This window comes from Phodopus roborovskii, unplaced genomic scaffold (assembly GCF_943737965.1).
Source record: "Phodopus roborovskii unplaced genomic scaffold, PHOROB, whole genome shotgun sequence".
NCBI lineage: Eukaryota > Metazoa > Chordata > Mammalia > Rodentia > Cricetidae > Phodopus > Phodopus roborovskii.
In genome coordinates, this window is record NW_026125806.1 from 112,256 (window position 1) to 132,500 (window position 20,245).

The 20,245-nt window shown below is 46.2% G+C and overlaps 1 protein-coding gene across 1 annotated transcript; it reads right to left on the reverse strand.

The window, feature by feature from the left end:
* Window positions 1-884: 884 nt before the first annotated feature.
* Window positions 885-18,169, reverse strand: LOC127217719 (ubiquitin-like modifier-activating enzyme 1 Y). The gene is made up of 20 exons (XM_051178725.1): window positions 18,086-18,169; window positions 17,650-17,955; window positions 17,428-17,562; window positions 16,812-16,918; window positions 16,487-16,577; window positions 15,838-15,970; window positions 13,316-13,413; window positions 13,075-13,221; window positions 12,797-12,973; window positions 12,604-12,708; window positions 12,441-12,521; window positions 11,933-12,088; window positions 9,771-9,876; window positions 9,385-9,615; window positions 8,508-8,596; window positions 2,128-2,220; window positions 1,821-2,012; window positions 1,413-1,514; window positions 1,207-1,307; window positions 885-1,039 (listed from the first exon to the last, which is right to left on the reverse strand). The coding sequence occupies exons 1-20, from the start codon at window positions 18,167-18,169 to the stop codon at window positions 904-906; spliced, it is 2,670 nt and encodes an 889-aa protein (XP_051034682.1). The 3' UTR covers window positions 885-903.
* Window positions 18,170-20,245: the final 2,076 nt, after the last annotated feature.

Below are 20,245 nucleotides of genomic sequence, written 5' to 3' on the forward strand. Positions count from 1 at the left end.
GCGACTAGCAAAGCATCAAACATTTTCAACTCAAGAAACCCTCAAGTCACAGAGAGATTAATGGCAAAATGCACGCAAATACAGTTCTGACTCAAGGAGCAAAAAGGTTATGTGCCCGGGTTCGGGGGCGTGAATGGGTGTTACAGGGAGGGCATCCGAGACCTGACAATTCTCCTAAATGTAAAGAGCTGTCCCAACTGAAAGAGGTAGATTAGTGCAAATAGCAAATCCAAAAAAACACAGGCAGGTAGATACATACTCAATAATACTACACACGTGAAGTAGCAATCAACTTTCGGGCTTTATCCCTAATAACCACCTTTCATCCCCTTATTTCAGATGAGCAATTGGCAGGGGACACACAATCAAGGGGCAGGATGAAGGTAAGACAGAGGATCCCAACCCACAGCAGCCGGAACTGGGGTCTGTGCTTCGTCTGAACATCACTATGACAGATGCGAGGCTGGAGAAAGAAAGGGCTGACCTCACTGTGGACAGGCAGCCACCACAGTGAGTTCTCCCCAAGCAGACACAACAAGGGGAAAGTCGGCATAACACAAGTGTATGACAGGAGTGGACGTTTCATCTTCGGTATTGTATTTGAATACTGGACACCGTGCATGCTGCTTCTGCGCTGCTGGACTTTTTGTCCCTGTAACCTACTCATCTTAGATTAAGGCTTCCACTTCTTCACCGGGATTACAGCATTCCCACCCTTGACAGGAGAGGAAGACACACTGCTTATAGACTGAAAATTTTATTACTGTGAATTCCAGTGCCAAACCATGTGAAGAGCGGTATGAAAAATTCTAGAAACAAGCAAGTCTGGACTCAGGTGTCTTCACACCTTAGAAGGGTTCTGACACAGGCTAACACAACTGAAAGACAAGAGTCAGTAAGAGGTCAGCGGATGATGTATCGTACATAGGGAACATCGACGTCCTCTCCACTCTCGTTGTTGCAGCACAGCTCAAACACAAGGGTCCTCACATGATGGCCCAGGTTTCGCTTTGACACACGGCTCACAATCCCTGTCATCCTGAAGCCAGGGAACACAGAGTTAAGAGGGAAGACAGCAAATATGAAGGGAAGGGAGGAGGCACATTACAGCGAAAGAAAGTGAACTGTGTGAGTAGCACACTCAGTGGGATGCCGAGAATCCCCCAGGAGGCTTCCACTCCCACCAGCCCAGAGAGGCTAACTCACGGCTGATCCAACCGTTCCTTGAGCTTGGGGGGTGGCATAAAGAAGGAATAGAGCATGGACACACCGTGGGACAGCATGGTGATCTCCAGCCTGTGCTTTGTCTGCAGGGGTTCAGACGGAAGGGGGTGGTGACTGTGAGATGGACAGTGCTAAAGCAAATGAACAACTCCCCACACACAGGGAGTTCCAGGAGGAAAGTTCCCTACCTTAAAGTAGTCTAGAAACTGCTTGAGGGTCATCTCCTTGCCGCCAGGTTGTAGTGCCTGTACGTCAAAGCGATCCCACAATGTCCACTCCTGATCATAGTACTGGAGGACAAGACAAGTGCTAAGAGAGGGGCTACCCCCACCCCAAATGTTCTTCTTAGCATGTATTAACCACAGCCCTTTTGTCAACAACACTCCTGTGGCCTGAACTGAGCATGATCAGTCAGTCAGCAGCTGGAATCTTTGCAACGAAAAGGACACCCACCACAAAGACCCAGCTGTCTCCTTCCCCCAACCTCAGCATTAAATGTTTGATTTAGTGAAGACAGACAGGACTCACAATGAACCCATGCTGCCAGCTCTTCTAAACGGCAACACCAACATTACCTATACTTTTTGGCACCATACCTGGTGACAGGTTGGAGCCAGGGGTGCCGAAAAGCTAAAGAAAGGCAAAGCCAAGTTGATAAAACTGTTTTTGTAAGACTCCAGTTGTTGGTGTCCCTGAACCACCTTGTACAGCTCCAAACACACAAGCCCGACTACAGCTGCTGTGGTGGTTGCAATGGTTGGGATGATCTTCCCTGCAATCAGCTTGCTCTGTAAGACAGACAGTGAAAACAGGGATTACTGAGTAAGAGGTGTTAGGGGCCTACCAAAGACCCAAAGGAAAACACCCTGGGCAAGGGTCAACGGTAGGTAAAACTCCTTTGACCTTATGCCGGTCTGCCGGGGAAATGCCGTAGTTTTCTGCCCGCAGGTTGGATGCTGCCACGATGAAATCCATGTGGAAGTTGCTGTCATCATCCTTGTTTTCAGTAGAGAACTAAGGTGAACATCTCTGCAGGACACAAATTTCTCCCCAGAACACCGGTGACTACATGATGTACTGAAGGCCTAAGGGCCTTTTTGTAATTATCATGAAATTGCTTTTTTAATAAGCCAAATGTAATTATGCCATTTCTCTCTCTCCTTTCCTCATTCAAATCACTCCCAAATCCTCTAAGCCCTGCTTCTTCTCTTGAAAAAGCATGGCTCCTTCCAGGTTACTTTTAAATAATACCCCTAAATATATAAACAGAGCTTGCTAAGTCTGTGATCATTACATGTGATCCATGACTGCAGGGCTGACAACTTTGTACACAATAAGCAATTAGAAGACTCGGGAGGAATACTTCTCCTGCTCTCAGACTCCCTTCTTTGCCTCTACTTTTTTGTCCCTGGGCTGGATTCCATGAGACACCTCCCTTCCTATTAGGCAACTCCCTGAGAACTCCCAGGCCACTCCTGCCCTGCCGGGAACCAGGTATAGTACTGTAGACCTTCCCCTTTCATTCTCTTCCTCGTGGGAGTCCAGTCGCCCACTATCATCTTCACAGCAGAATGGGTGAAGCAGGCTCCCCACCCCAGACCTCATCTCTTGTGGATCCCACAGAGCTTTTCCTCTTAACACACCTACACTTGTCACTTGTTTTCCTTTCTCTCTCTCCCTCTCCCACCCTCCCTCCCATGCTTACTCTCTTTCTCTCTCTCTCTCCCCTCCCCCTATCCCCCCCACCCCACTGTCTCTGTCTTGTGCTTATCTCAGCCCTATACTTCAGGATTCCCTGGATAATGCAGGACACTCTGGTCTGGAAAACATGTGGTGTAACTTAAACCACATCCTCATCTCTCTCTGAATTCTTCCAAGTCCAAACCCCCAATCTCCCTCAGCTCTACCGAACCAAATCTGCCAGTCTCATTCCTAGTTCTGCAGCAGATCACATGTGGCACCCTCTCCTGCCACTTCATCTCTGTTAAGATTCCACAGATCTTCCCTCCATAGTCTCCAACCTACTAGTTGCTTTGTTCAACCCTGCAATTCAGGAGGCACTCCCTGGGAACCCACAGGCATGCCCTGCCCAGCAGGGATCCAGGTAAGCTACTTCCACATCATCCCTTCCAAGTCAGCTCTTCCAAGGTCAGTGCCCCTTTCTCACCCCCAGCCCCCTAACAAAGGTAATAAGCAATGAGATTCTGGTGAAACACCTAACTTCCCTCCCTTTTGAGAAGCCCTCCCACCATCCCAAGCCTACTCCAATTCCTAGGTCTCAGGTCCCAACAGCAAGCAACACTATTTACCTGCAAACCCCAGTCCCCACACTTGTCAGTACCCCAGAGGATTTTCCTACAAGCAATGTGCAGCCACCATACCCTCCTAAATAGCAGAGCGAGAACAGACACCTAGGAAGTAATTGCTCATCCCAACAAGGACAAGAGCAGGTTTCAGCACCTAGAATTACAACCTCCCCACCAACAGATACCAAGATGTCATAAAACATTATCAACAACAGCAAGGGCACTATGTCTCCACAAGAGCCCAGCAACCCAAACACAGCGGTCCCAACACGGCTGAAACACAAGTAAAATACCATAAAGCAGCCTTGACAGATACGACAGCGGACCTTCAAGATAAAATTAGTAAATATCTCTTAAAGTAACCTCTGGAAACACAAACAGATCGTGGAAGGAAATGAACAAAACAGGCAAGGACCCAAAGGAGAAATAATCAATAGAGAAAACCCAAACTGAGGGAAATCTGGAGATGAAAAATCTGGGACCCTGAAGAGGAACTACAGAGGGAAGTTTCACTAACAGAGCACAGGAGACGCAAGAGAGAATCTCAGGGGTTGAAGATAACATAGAAGACATGGAAACTTTCTGTCAAAGACTACGCTAACTCTAAAAATCCACACCTGCCCTGAGGTATCCAGGAAATCAGGGACACCTAAGAATAATAGGATAGAGGTGTTGGAAAAATCAGAGGTCAAAGGCGCAGAAAGTGTTTCCAACAAAACAATAGGACAACATTGTTCTATCCTAAAGGAGATGCCTATAAAGGTACGACAACACACAACAAATACCAAAAAGACTCGACCAGAAAAACCAGAGTCCTCACACCACATAAAGCACTAAATATGAAGAACTGAGAAAGGATGTTAAAAAGCTGCAAGGGATAAAGGACAAGTGACGAAGCAGAATAATGGAATTGCAATCACCTTCTCAGAGAACAATTTGGGATGGACAGATGACAGACTATATATACTTGTAAGAGACTACACATGCCAGCCCAGATTAATGTACCCAGAAAAAGTTTCATTTACCATAGATGGAGAAAATAAGATACTCCCTATGGAAAACATATTTAAGCAACAGCTATCCAGAAATGCAGCCCTGCAAAAAGTGACAGGACAACTGCGACCTAAACAGTTTAACCACAACCATGAAAACGCAGGGAGTGAACATCCCGAGATCAGAAAATCATAGAAGGGAAGGAGAGAGGCACCGGTGGTGCCTGCTCACATGAAAGCATGCATGCATGCAGGCACATGCCACACACACACACGCACACACAGGCACAGGCACAGACACACCCCATCACCTACCACCACCACCCACCGTTACCACCCACCTCTATCACCAATACCTCCCTCTGCCACCACCACCAAGACAAAATTTTACTGGTCATTGATATTGCTCAATACGTAGTCTAACATACTTAAATAGAAGACACACACACGCTAACAATGGACTTTGGGACGTGAAAACAGAATCCACCTCTCTCTTCCATGCAAGAAATACCTGGGAAGTTTACACATCCCCTCAAGGTATTAAGGTGTAGATAGATATTCCAAGCACATGGAACCGTGAAACAAGCTAGTGTAGCTATGTTAATGTCTGACAAAACAGACTTCACACTAAACTAATAGACGAGATGGAAGGACACTATGTTTGCATCAAAGGAAAAAGGAGCCAAACAAGAGGACATTTCAAGCCTAAATGTCTATGCCCCAAATACACTGGCACCCAACTTCATAAGAAACACTACCACTACTACAGCTGAGAGCACACACTGATCCATACAAACAGATAGTGGGAGACTTCTGTATCCCAGATTCAACAACAGACAAGCCATCCAGGAAAACAACAAAGAGAAAAATGGAGGCGCTGTGTTTATAAACAAAACAAAGGGGTCTAACAGATATATACTTATAAACATTAAATAAATATATAAAACATCTCTCCCAAACATAAAAGACCACACCTTCTTATCAGCACCCCATGGTGTGTGAAAAACTGATCATGTTACATGATCAACACAGAAATCCCAACAGGTACCAAACATGAAATCACACCAGATTAAAGCTGGAGGTCAACAATAGAAAACTTACAAACTCATGGAAAATGAACAACTCTCTACCGGAATGACAAAAGGGTCTAGACAGAAATTAGAAATGAAACACTTCCTAGAACTGAATGGTCATGGATACACAACGTAGCCAATTTCAAGGGCACACTGAGGGTGGTACAAAGAGCAAAGTTAGTAGGCACTAAAGGCCTATGGATGAGAACCCAGAAATCTCCAATTAGCAACTTAACAGCACACACAAAAGCTCTAGAAAAAAAAATGAGGGAGTCACACCCAACAGGAGTAGACAGCAAGAAATAAAATTGGGACTGGAATCAATAAAAGAGAAAAAAAAACAAACAAACAACACAATGAAACACAGTACGTTCTTTAATAAAGTCAGTTCATATTAACAAACTTTTCACAAAAAAGATAAAGGATGAAAAGAAGACAACAGGCAGGAAATTCAAAGCATCTTAAGAAAGAACATACTTTTCTTTCTTTCTTCTTTTTAATTTTACTTTTTGCTCTTTCCTGACAAGGTTTCTCTGTGTAAGCCTGGCTGTCGTGGAACTTGCTTTGTAGACCAGGACGGCATCGAACTCACTGAGCTCATCCTGGCCCTGCCTTCCAAGTGCTGGGAATAAAAGCATGCACCACCACTTCCTGGCTTAAAAACACACTTTTAGGAACATGTGTGGTCCACCTAATTGGAAAACCTAAGCAAAAGGATAATTTTCTTCACACTTAACTTACCAAAGTTAAAACAAGAACAGACAATCTAGTTAAAAAGACTTATAATCTACAGTGGGAGAGAAATCATGATAGTCTCCCAACCAAAGAAAGGCCAGGTTCAGATAATTTTAGCATGTAATTCTATCAGGCATTCAAAGGATACTGAATGCCAATACCTGAAAAACTATTTAAAAGAGTAGATACAGAGCTCTACTGCAGAACTCACCTGTGAGACCGCAGCTACCCTGCTAACCAGACCACATACATGCCAAAGAAAGACCAAGTCCCCTTTTGAATGTGAATGAAAAATACTTAACAACCATGCAAATATACTCAATAAAACTGCAAACCTAAACCAAGAACACTTCAAAAAGACCATCCACCATGATCAGGTAGGCTCTATTCCAGAAGTGCAGGAATGTTCTATATACAAAAATTAATAAATGTGATTCTCCATATAAGAAAAATGAAGGGAGACTATGGGGAGACAGCTCAAAGTAAGGTGATGTAAAAAGGGTATATAAAAACCTAAAACTCATACTCACATCTACACACCTACACATATATACATTCATATGTGGATGTTCATATATACATGTGTGTACCTCTCTCTTTCCTCTCTCTCTCTCTCATTCTGTGTGTGTGTGTGTTATTTGCACTCTCTCCAGAGAAGATAAACACCAAGCTAACCACAGTTTATCTACAATTGCGTCCTGTCTGCAATATACTGTAGGGAAACTGTGGGACAAAGTTTGCGGGAGTAACCAACCAGTAACTGATTTGATTGTAAGGCCTACACCATGAGAAGGAACCCATACCAGACCATGCTTGGCTGTCTGATCAAGAACCTGAGACTAGCTAGGGACCCAGTGTGAAAGCACATACTGGTCTAAAAGCAAAGAAGGAAATCATGACCCCTAATCGACATGGATCAGCGTCTTATTCAACCAGCATCAGAGAGGCTTCCCTCTGTGACAGATGGGTTATAGACATCCACCCACGGCCAGACATTATGCAGAGGGTGGGAGACCTTGGAACACTTATCCCTAAATGGGATGGACCCATGAAGTTCCACTTCTCAGACCTCAGGACACCTTGAGGAAGAGGAGGCAGAAAGAGTGCAAGCCTCAGAGGCGTTGGCGAATCAAAACAAACAAGGCCCTCTAAGTCAACACAAGCAAAGTTCTTATGGTTTCCACATCAGTGTTTTTGATGGAATTCATGAATGTGCAAACATGTGGGTGGGTCTCTGACTCATGTCCCTTCTCATGAGCTAAATTTGCCTTCTGCTGGACAGTTTTTGTTTAATATTATTCTGCTATTAGTACACATGTACACACACACACACACGCACACGCACACACACTTAAAATAAATGATGTACAAGAGTAATGTCATTAGGTAAAGGCAATGAAGTGAACAGATATTTGTACCTTCCCAGAGAGGGAAAATCAGTTTTCTCCAACCGAGTGTTAACAACTACTTCAAGGCAGGTATAATGTTCAGGAGGAGTTGAACAGCACATAATGGACTAAACAGGTAGCATGTGTGTGAGTGCTTTTAATTCCTTGCAGTTTGGTGGGGTTTGTTGTTTTGGGGGTTTTGTTGTCGTACTGCATTTTTGCTTTTTGAGGATGAACTTAAAAGCTGGGTGGGGAAGGAGGGGTTGATGAACTGCAAAGGGAAGAATATGATCAAAATATATTTAAATGTAAAAGTTGTTTTGAACAGGAAAATGTCTCTTGGTGCCATCTCCGTTCGGGTCTTGTTTAGGAAGCCCTAGTGTATACTGTCACGTCAAGGTGACAGGCTCTCAAAGCAGCAGTTATCTTTATCCTCTGGATCTTATATTCCTTTCACCCGCCCCCTCCCCTTCCTGAGTCTTAGGTGGGGCAGTTGTTTGGAGATGTATCCACTGAACATACTGAAAGGAACCATTGGTGGTTTGTGGAAATCAAGCCAAGTACTGGGCCCCTAAGCCATCTTAAAGAAGCTGCTAGTACCTCTTTACCTCACCAGCCTCATTCCTAACTGCACTCTGGGGATTGATTCTAAAATACCCACAGATGTAGCTCTCACCCTTCATCAAAGAAACTTCTCCATGAAACAGATGGACGCCACTCTAGGCCCCCAGCATTGACAAAGGCCTCTGTGCCCATCACACTAACCATCCTGTGAAACCCACCAAATACCTTCTCAAACTCAATGGGGTACATCTTGAATCCAACGAGTTTGTCTTGAGGAGGAAGTGAAGTCTTGAGTTCCTCCAGGTGGCTGTACTCTGAAAAGTGAAGGAACACCATTGAATCTGGTGAACCCGTAGCACTTGCCCAAGGTGAAATCAGGAGTGGAAGGGTGGTGTTCACTTAGGTGTTTGAAAAGGAGAGGCATGCCGGAAGTTGTGAGGGAAGACCAGAAGAGACAAGAGAAAACACTTTTCTTGTCCCCTGGAAAAGGAAACACATACATGGGGTTAAAAAATACAAACAAGTCCAGGAAGACTTGGAGAACCCCAGTAACAAAGATGAACACACACGCACGCACGCACACGCGCACACACACACACACACACACACACTCGAAAGGAGGTAGCATATCCATAAGAGATAAAGGACACAAGCAAAGAAATTATCCTTCAACAGATGAACACACCTACACACTACTAAGGTCAAAAGAGAGGAAATTGCAGGTGTCTATCAATGCATAGCCATGACACTGAGTAAGACAGATTTGCTACAGAAAAATCAGGCATAGTTACTCAACCTCTATGGCTCAACGAATAGGGTACAGCTGGTGGTCAAACAAAAGAAACAAAAAGCAGACAAAGGTTTTCAGGGCCAGTGAGGGGGTGGACGCCAGGAGAAGTTGTTCAACAGGCATTGTTGTTCAACAGGGTAAGATGAAGACAATGGATCTGGGGGGAAAAGGGATTCACCTAAGTTCACAGAATGAAATGACAAGCACACAGCACACAGCACACAGCACACAGCACACAGCACACAGCACAGAGCAAACGGGAATTTGGAGGCTGGGAAGGGCAGAGGCTTGGTGACCTGTTGACTAACCAACCCTTCTGCCTCCCATTCCTCCCAAGGTTGATCACCTGCAGGGTGTGCTCAATGGCACTGGGGAAGTTCTTCAGTGTGCAGATGGGGATGGATTTCTCAGGTGGGTCCTGGCTAGAGCTGTAGGATTCTGTCAAGAAGGGAACAACCACCTGCACGTTGCCCTTGGTGCCCACTGTGCCTGACTCCAGCAGAGGCTTATGGTAGTACACACAATGGCGGTCCATGTATAAACCTTCAGGGAGATGTGGGGGGAATTGACAGGTGAGCAGCAGGAATGTAGAGTAAACACAGGAACACAAGAACATCATAAAACACACAAGCACATGCGTGTTCACTCACACTAACACACACACACACACACACACACACACACACACACACACACACAGTAGATGTGTTCTGTCTCTGGGCCCACTCGATTCTGGTGGCTCAACACCCTGATATGTGGATTTATGTTACGCACCGCAGCAGCAGCAGTCTCAGATTTTAATTTCTGTGTAGAAATATGGAGAACACAGCTGTTTCCCGTGCACTGACACACAACAACTCCATCGAGAGATCTGGGGAGACATCTATCTCATGAAGAGCAAAACAAGGCTCAATGAGAAGCAGGCTCCAATTATGTAAATACCACCTGTGGGGGGAGGGGGATACTGTAAAGGAGGTTAGGGACCAAAGAATGCTCTTTTATGACAGCACTAAGTATTCCTATTATCCACAGGAGTGAGTCTCTGTTTTCTTGTGCTTTAAGAATTATAAAAGAAATTTGGATACAGGCTATTTTGAGTCTCCTGAAGTTGGTATTTTCTTAGATCATAAATGAGTGAGTGAGTGTGTGTGTGTGTACGTGGGTATGTTGCTGGTGGTGTTTACATTTTAGTGTGTAAGCACATTCAAATTCTAAAGGTGAGTAGAAAGAAAAACTGAAAGAAGAAGCAAGGGGTCAGAATGGCCTAACACCTACTGGTTTTTTCAGTTAACTACATCCAGAATAACCTAACTAAAACCACAGACAAGAAGGTTCTTTGAAAGTCTGAGTCACATACCACTGCTCAAAATCCTCCTCTGGTCCCACTTCATTTACGGTATAAACCGATTGTGACCTCATCTGCCTGGACTCTCTATTCTTTAACATCACACAGCCCCATTCATACCTCTTTCAGGCTTCCACTACTTTTTTGCGTGGTTACGTGTTCGTCCACATACCCCTTTCATTCCTGGAATGCCAATTTCCCTGGGGGGGGAAGTCTTCATAAGCCCTGAAAACCAGCCCCCTCTGACATTCCCAATTGTTACTTCTCTTACACATTTGACATTCTAATATTAACCATAGTCCCCATCCATGTACTCACTCACTACAACAGTAGTCAAACATGTGCTAAGAACATTCTTCAAACGACGAGCTTTGGGCACCATGTTAGAACTTCAAGCAGACTATTTAAAGCATGAGTCCATTTAGCACAGGATGTCAAGATAAATAGGAAGCATTTATCATGAATAATGTTTCTAACACACAATTTCCCTGAGGAGTCACACCACATCAGATTTTTACAAATCTGTGTATTTGTAAAATTCGTGTACATACTACCTGACAACAGATGTAGTTTTATGTCCATGGCATTCCTAAAGTCCTAAATCCGTTTTCTATTACTTTAAAGACTATGAAGGGGATCTACAAACATAGAACATTATTCATCTCCTGAGGTTATTATTTTTTAAGTTCTATTTTGCTGTACATTCGGTACCTGTGCCATGCCAGGCTAGCTTTTGCTTACTGTGTTTGTCCTGTGGTCCAGGCTGGTCATAACCTCAGAGGTATCGGTCTCCCCATGATGGAAGTCTACCTAGAGGCAAGTGCCACAAAGCCTGCCCTGTCTGACCTTATCATTTACATACGTATGTATGTCATCACAACCCAATCATCTCTGGAAAATTCCTTCACAGAACTAGGAAAGGCATCCCACAAGTATGGAAGAAATTTCTCCTTTCCACTGATGGAGCAATCTGGGTAAGGAAAGACAAATAGTATCTAAGATCATTTAAGATATTACTGGGTTTGCAGAGTCGGTACACGTGTTACAGGAAGAGGACATCAAGAGGCTTCAGGAAACTGCTCCCTTGTACCGTATTAGAGAAGGACAGGAACATTTCTCTTGTTGTTGCACTACACCCATTACATGGGGCCAGGAACATTTCTTTTGTTACCTTCTGTTTTCTAAATCCAGGGTCTAGAATGCACAGTGTAAAATGAAGCTAGGGAGAAGCGCATTATGAGCAGCGAGTCAAGGGAACACCGACCTTTAGACAATTCCCAGGTATGCTTGTATTACCCCATCTCGCAAGGTCACATCTGAAATAAACAGGCATCAATCTTGAGATTGCTAAGAGGGAAAACCAGGCCAATGAAACAATGTGACAGGTAATAACGTCTACTGATCTCACACCTGAATGACTGAAATGTAGGAACGAATGTAGGACACAGAAAGCTGAAACATAAAGGTCATTAGGTTAGTACCAAAGCAAAGAGAAAGCCACCCCATGGTACTCACTGTGACATCCCAGGGTCGGAAGAGAAACTGTCGGTTCAGATTTGATTTATCAATGGTGTCCATGTCTGTAACTTTGATTTCTCCATCTTCCCCACAGCCAAGGCCAATCATGGCAAAGTTCTTGAGCAGCTCACAGCCGATGGCACCCGCACCTACCTGGAAGTAGGCACACAGTCTAATCAGTAACAGTGAGTGCCCACGTGAAAGCACACGTAACACCACGTAACACCACAAAGTCACAGGGCTGGAAAATCCTATGGGTGACTGAGGGAGGAGGAAACAAAGGAAAAACAGAGATGCACAGGCATATCCTCAACATGGTGATGTGACCAGGATACCAAAACCAAAAGACCCCTCCCTCCTCAAAAGGATGTGGGAGAGAGGGGGAGAGAGTGCGTGGGGATAGGGAGAGAGACGGGGGGGGGGTGTTTGAGAGTGTCAGAGAGGGAACAACAGTAAGAAAGACAGAAACAGAGAGAGGGAGAGAGAATCCATTAGTGTCAATCACCAGGAAGTACTTCTGCTTGCCAAGCTTCTCTTGGAAGTCAGATCCAAATACAGCCACTTGCCCATCATAACGGTTCTGGCGCTAGATTTACGAGAACAAAGGCAGGTTAGACAGAGGCTCCCCTCAAGACGTTCCCAAAGTCCCACTGTTCCCACTGACCTACCGGCAGGCACTTATCTTCCATGAAAGCCACTTTGTGCTCAGGGAGACATTCAAGGGCATCAAAGTACAGCCACTGCTTAACGGGCATGAACTTCCCAGAACAAGCCTGGGAAAAGAGCCTTGTCAGCAGCCACTGCAACTAAGGGGCAGAGATGGTTTCAGCAAGGCACAGCACCTTCCCCACTCCTGCTGACCTTCATGACCTCCAGGGCAGCCAAACCACCAATGAAGGCATTCACGGGTGCCAGATCCCCAGCAGCCACATGTGCCAGCTTCCGCATGAGGTCTATGTCCAAGCAATCCTGCTGAACTGTTGGCGATGCTCGAGTGTTCACAGCTTGTGCTAAGGTCACCATTTCTGCTGCATCCTCCTGGTTGGATACAAGGAACCAAGAGAGTATCTATCATACCCTACTGCAGGGAGACTAGGCACTACACGCCACGGTGTCTGGCTGGCTTTCTACACATTTACCTCATTATGGGGCCGAGGAAGCCTGCCATGTTCAGTAGAGAAATGATGCAGGGCCTGGAAACCAATGTGCAGCTGAGCAGGGTGACGACACTTAGCAAAATCTGCTACCACAAAATCTGGTTCTGTCAAGGAGGCGAGTAGTGGTTTCTGTGGAAAATGGATCATCAAGTCCAGATGTGAACCACCTAGGAATCCCCAAAACATGAGTTCATCTACCCACAACCCTTCCCCACCTACTCACAAAGCTGATCTTCTGAGATACTTTCACTTGACTGACAATGCCTCCGTGGATGTAGTCAGAGAAACCAGATGTGTCACAGATGCTAAAGGTGCAGGGACCTGAAAGATGAAAAAGATGGAGAAGACTGCCAGCCCATGCAGTGCCTCAGCCACTCTCCAAAGATCAATGCACCAACTAAACCAAAGCACAAAAACCTGACACTACAGGCCTAACACCTTAGTTGTATGTTTTATACAGCAAGCTTTACTCAGAGGAGTGGGGGAGGGACAGGGAAGGTTGGGGGGGAAAACCAGGGCAACAACGAAGCCAAGCAAAAACCACGCCCACCAAAGGCATTGGAGTATACAACTCTCATCCCAGAATGCCAGAAGTCAACTCAGGAGGATTCAGAGTTCAAAGGCAGCTCCCCAAAGCAAGCAGAGTGATCTCAATCTCACTTCTCTGGCCTCAGACTCTGGGTGCTGACACATCTTGCTTCTGTTGCAACACAGAGGGGGAAAAAAACATGGGAGGGAACAGTATTCCCCTTCTGATCAACAATTTGACTCAATGATTCCAAGTGCTCCCTGCTTTCCCAGAAGACAGGATTCTGGTTTAGATGCAGAAGCTACAATGGAAGCTCCATGTGTCTGTACCAAGGCATCCCAACACACACACACAGAAATAGGTAAGCACACAAACATACACTGACACACATATACAGACACACACCACACAGACACAACCACACAGCCCCAGACAGACACACACAGAGACATAGACATCGAAAGTCACACACATACACACTACCGTAGCTTACAGACAGAAACACACACTTCGACACCACACACACACACACACACACATAGGTAAGCACACGCACACTGACACACGTATACAAACACATACCAGAGACACCACATACACAACCACACAGCCCCAGAGAGACACACAGAGACATAGACACAGAAAGTCACACATAGACACACTACCGTACCTGACAGACAGAAACACAAACATCGACACCACACACACACGCGTGCGCACGCGCACACACACACACACACACGTCAGTAAATACAAAACAAGAGTAAAAAAGAAATCCAGTTGTCTCCATTTTCCAAAAGTTATGCTTAGAGATGCAAGCCATAGCATGTGTGTTATCCAACACTGGTTCTGGGAATCAAACTAGGTACTTGTGACCTACTTGGTGTATTAATGTCCACTACTGTGTTACTCCTACTTAGTGAGTGACAAGAAGAAAAAAAAAACAAAACCAAAAACCTGTCCATGTTCACACAAAAGCAATTGTCAATGTCTGTTGCTTGATTTGGAGACTAGTGTTTCTATAGCGCAGGCTGGCTCTTATTCTGTAGCTAAGGATGAGCTTGAATACCTAATCCTCCTGCATCTACCTCCTGAGAGCCAGGTTTCCCTTTGTGACAAACAGTTTCTATTCACAGAGCCCAGGACCACTGGAAGGCTACATACAACTTTTAGACAGCCTTCAGTCCTGTCTCATCGATGACTGATCATATAGGTCCCAGCCTGTGCAGAAATCATGCCAGAAAATATGGGACCTCCTTGAGTGTTTAGTAATCCCACTCACCCAAGTCTGGGCCACAGAAAGGAGTTGAGTCCCAAGGTTAACTTGTTAAATCTTTTAGGGATGAAGCTCAGCATGCCAGTGCAATGAAAGCCAGCATCAAATATATAACACAAATACCTTGCATGTAACAAATAGTACCACACATCATCATGCTACTTTGACGGCATTTGAGGTCACAGGCCTCTCCTACTTTTCTTAATTTAAGGGACATTATCTTCACAGGAGCTGTGTTAGTTTCACGCCTTTGTGGGGATCCACTCTATTGGCCAACTGCATACCCTAGCCGTTTTAAAGAACTGTAGGTGATTCTCCTCAACTCCATCACCACCTTATGACCTCCAGTTACTTTCTCAGAGAAGCAGGTAGGATGGCTGAGGTGACCCCATCAGGATCATCTGCCCCTCCCACCTCCCCGGTGCTAGGGTTTCCCTACAGTACCATAGGTACTGCCGTGTCCTACCATGAAACAGCATTTTACAAGGCTGTGTCTAAATCCAAATCCTGTCATGAGGAGTATAGAACAAGCACTCTTTGACAACTGAGCCATCCTTCCAGGCCCTAGTGTATCAGAACCTAGTTTACCGGCCTTATGTACTAGGAAGGATTTGCCTAAGCTACATCCCAGAAAATCAAAAGGGAGTAAACCCAAGAATGATTGGGCTGTCTGACAAACAGCAGTGCAACAATGGGGGAGGGCTGTGGCGGGGGTGGCACAAGTTAAAGGCAGTGTTTCACCAGGTGGCACATGGCTTCAATCGCAGCACTCTGGGGGCAGGCAGAGGTAAGTCAATGCTGAGTCTGAGATAAGCCCAGTGTACCTGGCAAGCTCTACAGTGGATCTCCTGGCTTCGGAGACAGCCCATATCACAGAGAGCCACTTTTCCCTTTGTTCTGTACTACCACTTCTCAACCTCCTTCCCTGGGCTTGCCATACCCAGAACTTTGATCTCTATGGGACCGATGCCATTGAGTTCACTCATGCCCTGAACTTCTGTGAAACAGACAAAGTCACCACTCTCAAATCCGTGATGGGATTCCTCCAAGCAGGTGACGACTCCCGGACTCTCCTGATTCGGAAAGAAAAGTAAGAGTTAAGCAGCATGCTCCTAGTCACAACTCTAAGGACGCAAAGGCAGCAAGGTCACCCTCTAGTCAAGGCTAGCCTCAGCTACATTACTGAGAATGTCTCAAACAAAAACACAAACAAAACAACAAAAACAAAGCAAACAGCAAGCAGGATTTGCAGGCTAGGGCATGCTGACAGCAAGTAAGGTCAACTAGTGGCTAACAGTATTACCTGGGTGGCAGGCTACTCAACTGTTTTAGTGACAGGCCCCTAGTTCAACAGTCAGGAGGGGGTGGGGGTGGGGGGTTGAAGGGGGGGAGGGCTGGGTGGGAGGGGCTGGGGTGCGGAAAGAATGATGAAATGAGAGGGACAGGAAAAGGAAACGTCAAGAAAAGAAAGAAAGGGAGGAGAGGGGAGAGAAAACGGAAGGCGTGCAGAAAATAGGAAAAGCAGAGAAAAGAAAGGACAATTACCACCCAGTTCCGCATTAGAACCTATGGGGCTGGCGTCCTTTTACCTTGGTGATCATGGAAACCATGGCACTGAGTGGCTGTTCCCCATTTGAATCAGTGAGAATCATTTCCTCTCCAAAATCACAGAACAGTTGTCTAGGGAGGGAGGCAACAGGAGAGGAGCTTTGGACTAAGCACAGGGCCTTCCAGCTCTCAAGGTACTGGAGCAGATCAGATGATGCTCATACCGCACAGGAAAAGCAAAGCAAAGCAAAACAAAGCAAAAGCTTAATGCAGATGTGTTTGGTGGAGGAGGACCTGAAGGCTTGGGAAGACACCCCGCCCGCCCACATCCAGTGGAAGTCAGACAAGGAAGAGGCAAGAACTCACCCAACTAGGCCCCGAGTGTCTGCCACCACCAGCTTGATTCCACGGCTATGACAGAACTCACCCACCTGCAGCTGATATTCTAAAGCAGTATTGGTAAGAACCACCACCTGTAAAGACCAACAGGCTCAGGCTTGGGGTGGAGGGAGAGAATGAAACATAAAAGCTGACAAGGTTGAAGGAGAAGGGGGAAGAAAACAACACCCACGCTTGTCGGGCTCAGCCTTCTCCATGTGAACACACAAGTCTCAAGGGTGACACACTCAAGGGACAGAGAAAAGCTTTAAAAAACACACTCCCAAACACAACAAATATAATAGTAGTGCTGCACGTACGAGGTCTGAGCTGGCTAAGTTAATTTACCTACAGCCAGGGTATACACAGCGACAGTTGACAACCCAGTCAGCCTGAGTTTCCTCTCATTACACCTGCTTGTGCAAGGCTTGAGAATTACACATGCAGGTGCTTTGTTTCAGAGCCCTTGTACAAGCGAATCTGCCCCTCTGGGGAGCTCTAACTACTGCCTTCACCTCCTAGTTTCCCAGCACAAAGTCTGACACACCGAGGCCGCCCAAATGACAACAAAGCTGAAAGAAAAAGGCAGGAAGATTGGGGATACCTGAAAACCACTCAGGAAGTCCTCGACTAGGGCTCCAGTGTAGGTATGCACAGGCACGTAACTGTTGAGTTCCGCAAGGCGAGCTTGGGATATCTCAGCTCGGTTTTTGCCAATATCTTCCTCACGCAGGTAGAACTACAGAAAGGATGGAGGATGACAGTGCTGAAAACACAGGCAGTGCACAAGCTGGGACCTAGACAAGGAGAAGCCAAAACGAGATACCTGGGAAGAAAGATCAGCCCACTGGGCAGTGCCCTGGTCATGGAGAGTGACAGCCTTGACCCCACCAAGGATGATATTCTTGGCAATTTCCACACCCAGACCTCGCAGGCCTGATATCAGTACACTGAAATTCTGGAGGTGCTTCATTGCCTCATGACCTAGTACATATCTGTCGGCAAAGAACTCCACGTTAGGGCCTGACCCACCCTGTCTCCTTCCACTCTGCATCTCCTGCCCTAGGATACTACTCACAGCTGACGAGTAGAGGCTTTCATCGATGTCCATGTCCTTGTCTTCTGACGTTCCCTAAAAATCAACACGGAGTTCCAGGAGAGATAAGGGTAATGGGGGCTGGCCATGTGAAAAAAATATGAGGTACTTTACCACCCTCCACCTATTGTTTCCATCCTGAAAGCCTGTAAAGTCAGATACTCACTTTGGTTGACCCAGGGGGTGTAGGAGACGAGTAAGAATCCACCTCCGGGTCTGGTCCAGACACTCTGCGTTTCTTGGACAACATCGAGCTGGCTATCTGAAGGTAAAGGGGTTATCAGCAATGTGGAACACGTGCGCAGGAAGTTTATGGTGGCAACACTGGGAGAAATTAAGTTGCTACTACTCTCCTTTTCTGACGGAGGAGAAAGACAGGATGGATCCTGACAAAGTAAGGCAGCTTAAGGGCTCAATGGGGAAACCAAACTTTTGAGAGGCACAGCAAAGATCCAGTATTTCACACTAACTGGATCCTAAAGTGCAGCTAGGTGTGTGCCAGGGATGGCAAGCCTGTGCATGGCTAGGGATGGAGACTTGGGAGGTACCCAATTGTGACACTGAAGGGCTGCCTGGCTGGCATCCCACACACCAAAGCTCTCAGTGGAAACCTAATGCCATGATGCAACAGAGTTAGTATTGCTATGCTCCCCAGACAAGGAGGCAAGTTGAAGTGGCACCTGGAGAAGATACTTTCCTGCACCTGTTGGAAGTACAGAATGTGGTGGAGGTTGAGACAGATTGCTTATGCCCTGGGGCTGGAAGGAGACAGTCTTACAACATGTAGATCTGTTAGGATGAGACACTGCATGGGGACCATGGCAGGTTCCATGATGGGTGAGGGTGACTGAGTCAGGGGACAAAAGTGCCAGGCACACAGAGATTAAGTGAGAAGTGAAGTTTTATTAGAAACTGGAGGGAGGGGGGAAGGAGAGAGAAAAGAGGTAAAGAGATACAGAGATAGAGAGAGGACAGAAGGTAAGAAGGAGATAGGAAACGCCCTGTCTGCCCCAGGGGAACAGTGAGAAGAGAGAGCAGGAAGAGAGCTGGAAAAGCAGAAAGAGAAGAGAGCAGAGGGACAGGAGCTAGAAAGAGAGCTTAAGTGGGCAGAGGTCTTTCTTTTAAAGGGATTGCCCCACCTGTGTGCAGACTGGTACTCATGGAACCCTGGGCTGACCAGAGGACTGCCTGAGTGCATTGTGCCAGTGACAGGCGCAGGGAGCATAATGCACCAATCCTTTACTTATTTAAACAGTGAGGAGTTGTGCATGGCAGTCAGGGGATAAGGACTTTGCGTTATCATGAGGCATTCCTGCTGACCTGGGTCCGGGGCCCTGACCATCCCTGGGGGACTGAGAAAGCTAAGTGCTGCCAAGTCCTGGGTTTGCTGGTTGTCTGGAACTCTCTGGTTCCATTTCCACCTGGAAAGATATTGGAAGAACAGAGGACAAGGTTAAGATGAGGAATAAAACAAAACAAAACAAAAAACATTTCTTAGGTCCTGGTGCTTAAGAGAAGGAGGGAGGGGCTCATGAGGGATCCCAAAGGCAGGCCTGTGGGAAGCTTCAGGTCCTCCTGTGTTCTCTAGTACTTCACACAGTCCTCTCTGTCTTCCTGGATAGGGAAGGAGCCACTCCTTCCTACAGGGTATCTGACCCCGAGTGAAAGATGTCAAGATGGGGTTTGCCACTGTCAATACCCTTGAAATCTGACAATGGCATTGTGGGATGCCATAGCCTGACCCGTCTTCTCACCACAATGGCTGAGGATCCAGCCACTCTGGATCCTGCTGAGCTTCATCTTTTGAACACCATCTTAGTAGACAACCCCCACATCTCTTTTCTTTCCCGCCCTCCATGTTACCCTGCCACACCCCTTGCCAAGGCCAGTATGCTCATCCATTCCTGCCTGGAGTCACTTGAAACCTTTACCTACTGAAATCCACTACTTGCTGTTTCCTCTGTCTCTGCAAGGCTTGTAGCTGGAAGTTCATCTCTCAACAGTGCTGGCTCCTGGCATGCAGGCTATGAGTCTGAGTCTGCCCTCACCAGTTTGAACAATCTGGCACTCTACCACCAGACTCTACTTCTCAGAAATCAGAGCTTAGAGTGCTCACTGAAGCCCTCACTTTAGCATGAGATAGAACTCTCAATATACACATAGATTGAAAGAAAGCTTTACACTGGAGAGGCCAGGGGTCTACCTACCTATGATCTTTCTATAATCTCTGTTTTATCCATCCATGGATCTTTTTTCTACCTTCCTATCTCTGATCTCACTCTCCACTGTCTCTCTTTCCTTGAATCTGTCTGCCTGTCTGTCTGTC

What these genes read in the sequence shown, in the direction of transcription:
- LOC127217719 (XM_051178725.1), bottom strand. Translation starts at nt 18,169, where the DNA reads ATGTTGTCCAAGAAACGCAGAGTGTCTGGACCAGACCCGGAGGTGGAT. An exon ending in TATCTCAGAAGATCAGCTTT is followed by an intron (nt 13,222 to 13,315) that starts GTGAGTAGGTGG and finishes CATTTTCCACAG; the next exon opens with AAACCACTACTCGCCTCCTT. An exon ending in TGGAAGATAAGTGCCTGCCG is followed by an intron (nt 12,522 to 12,603) that starts GTAGGTCAGTGG and finishes TCGTAAATCTAG; the next exon opens with CGCCAGAACCGTTATGATGG.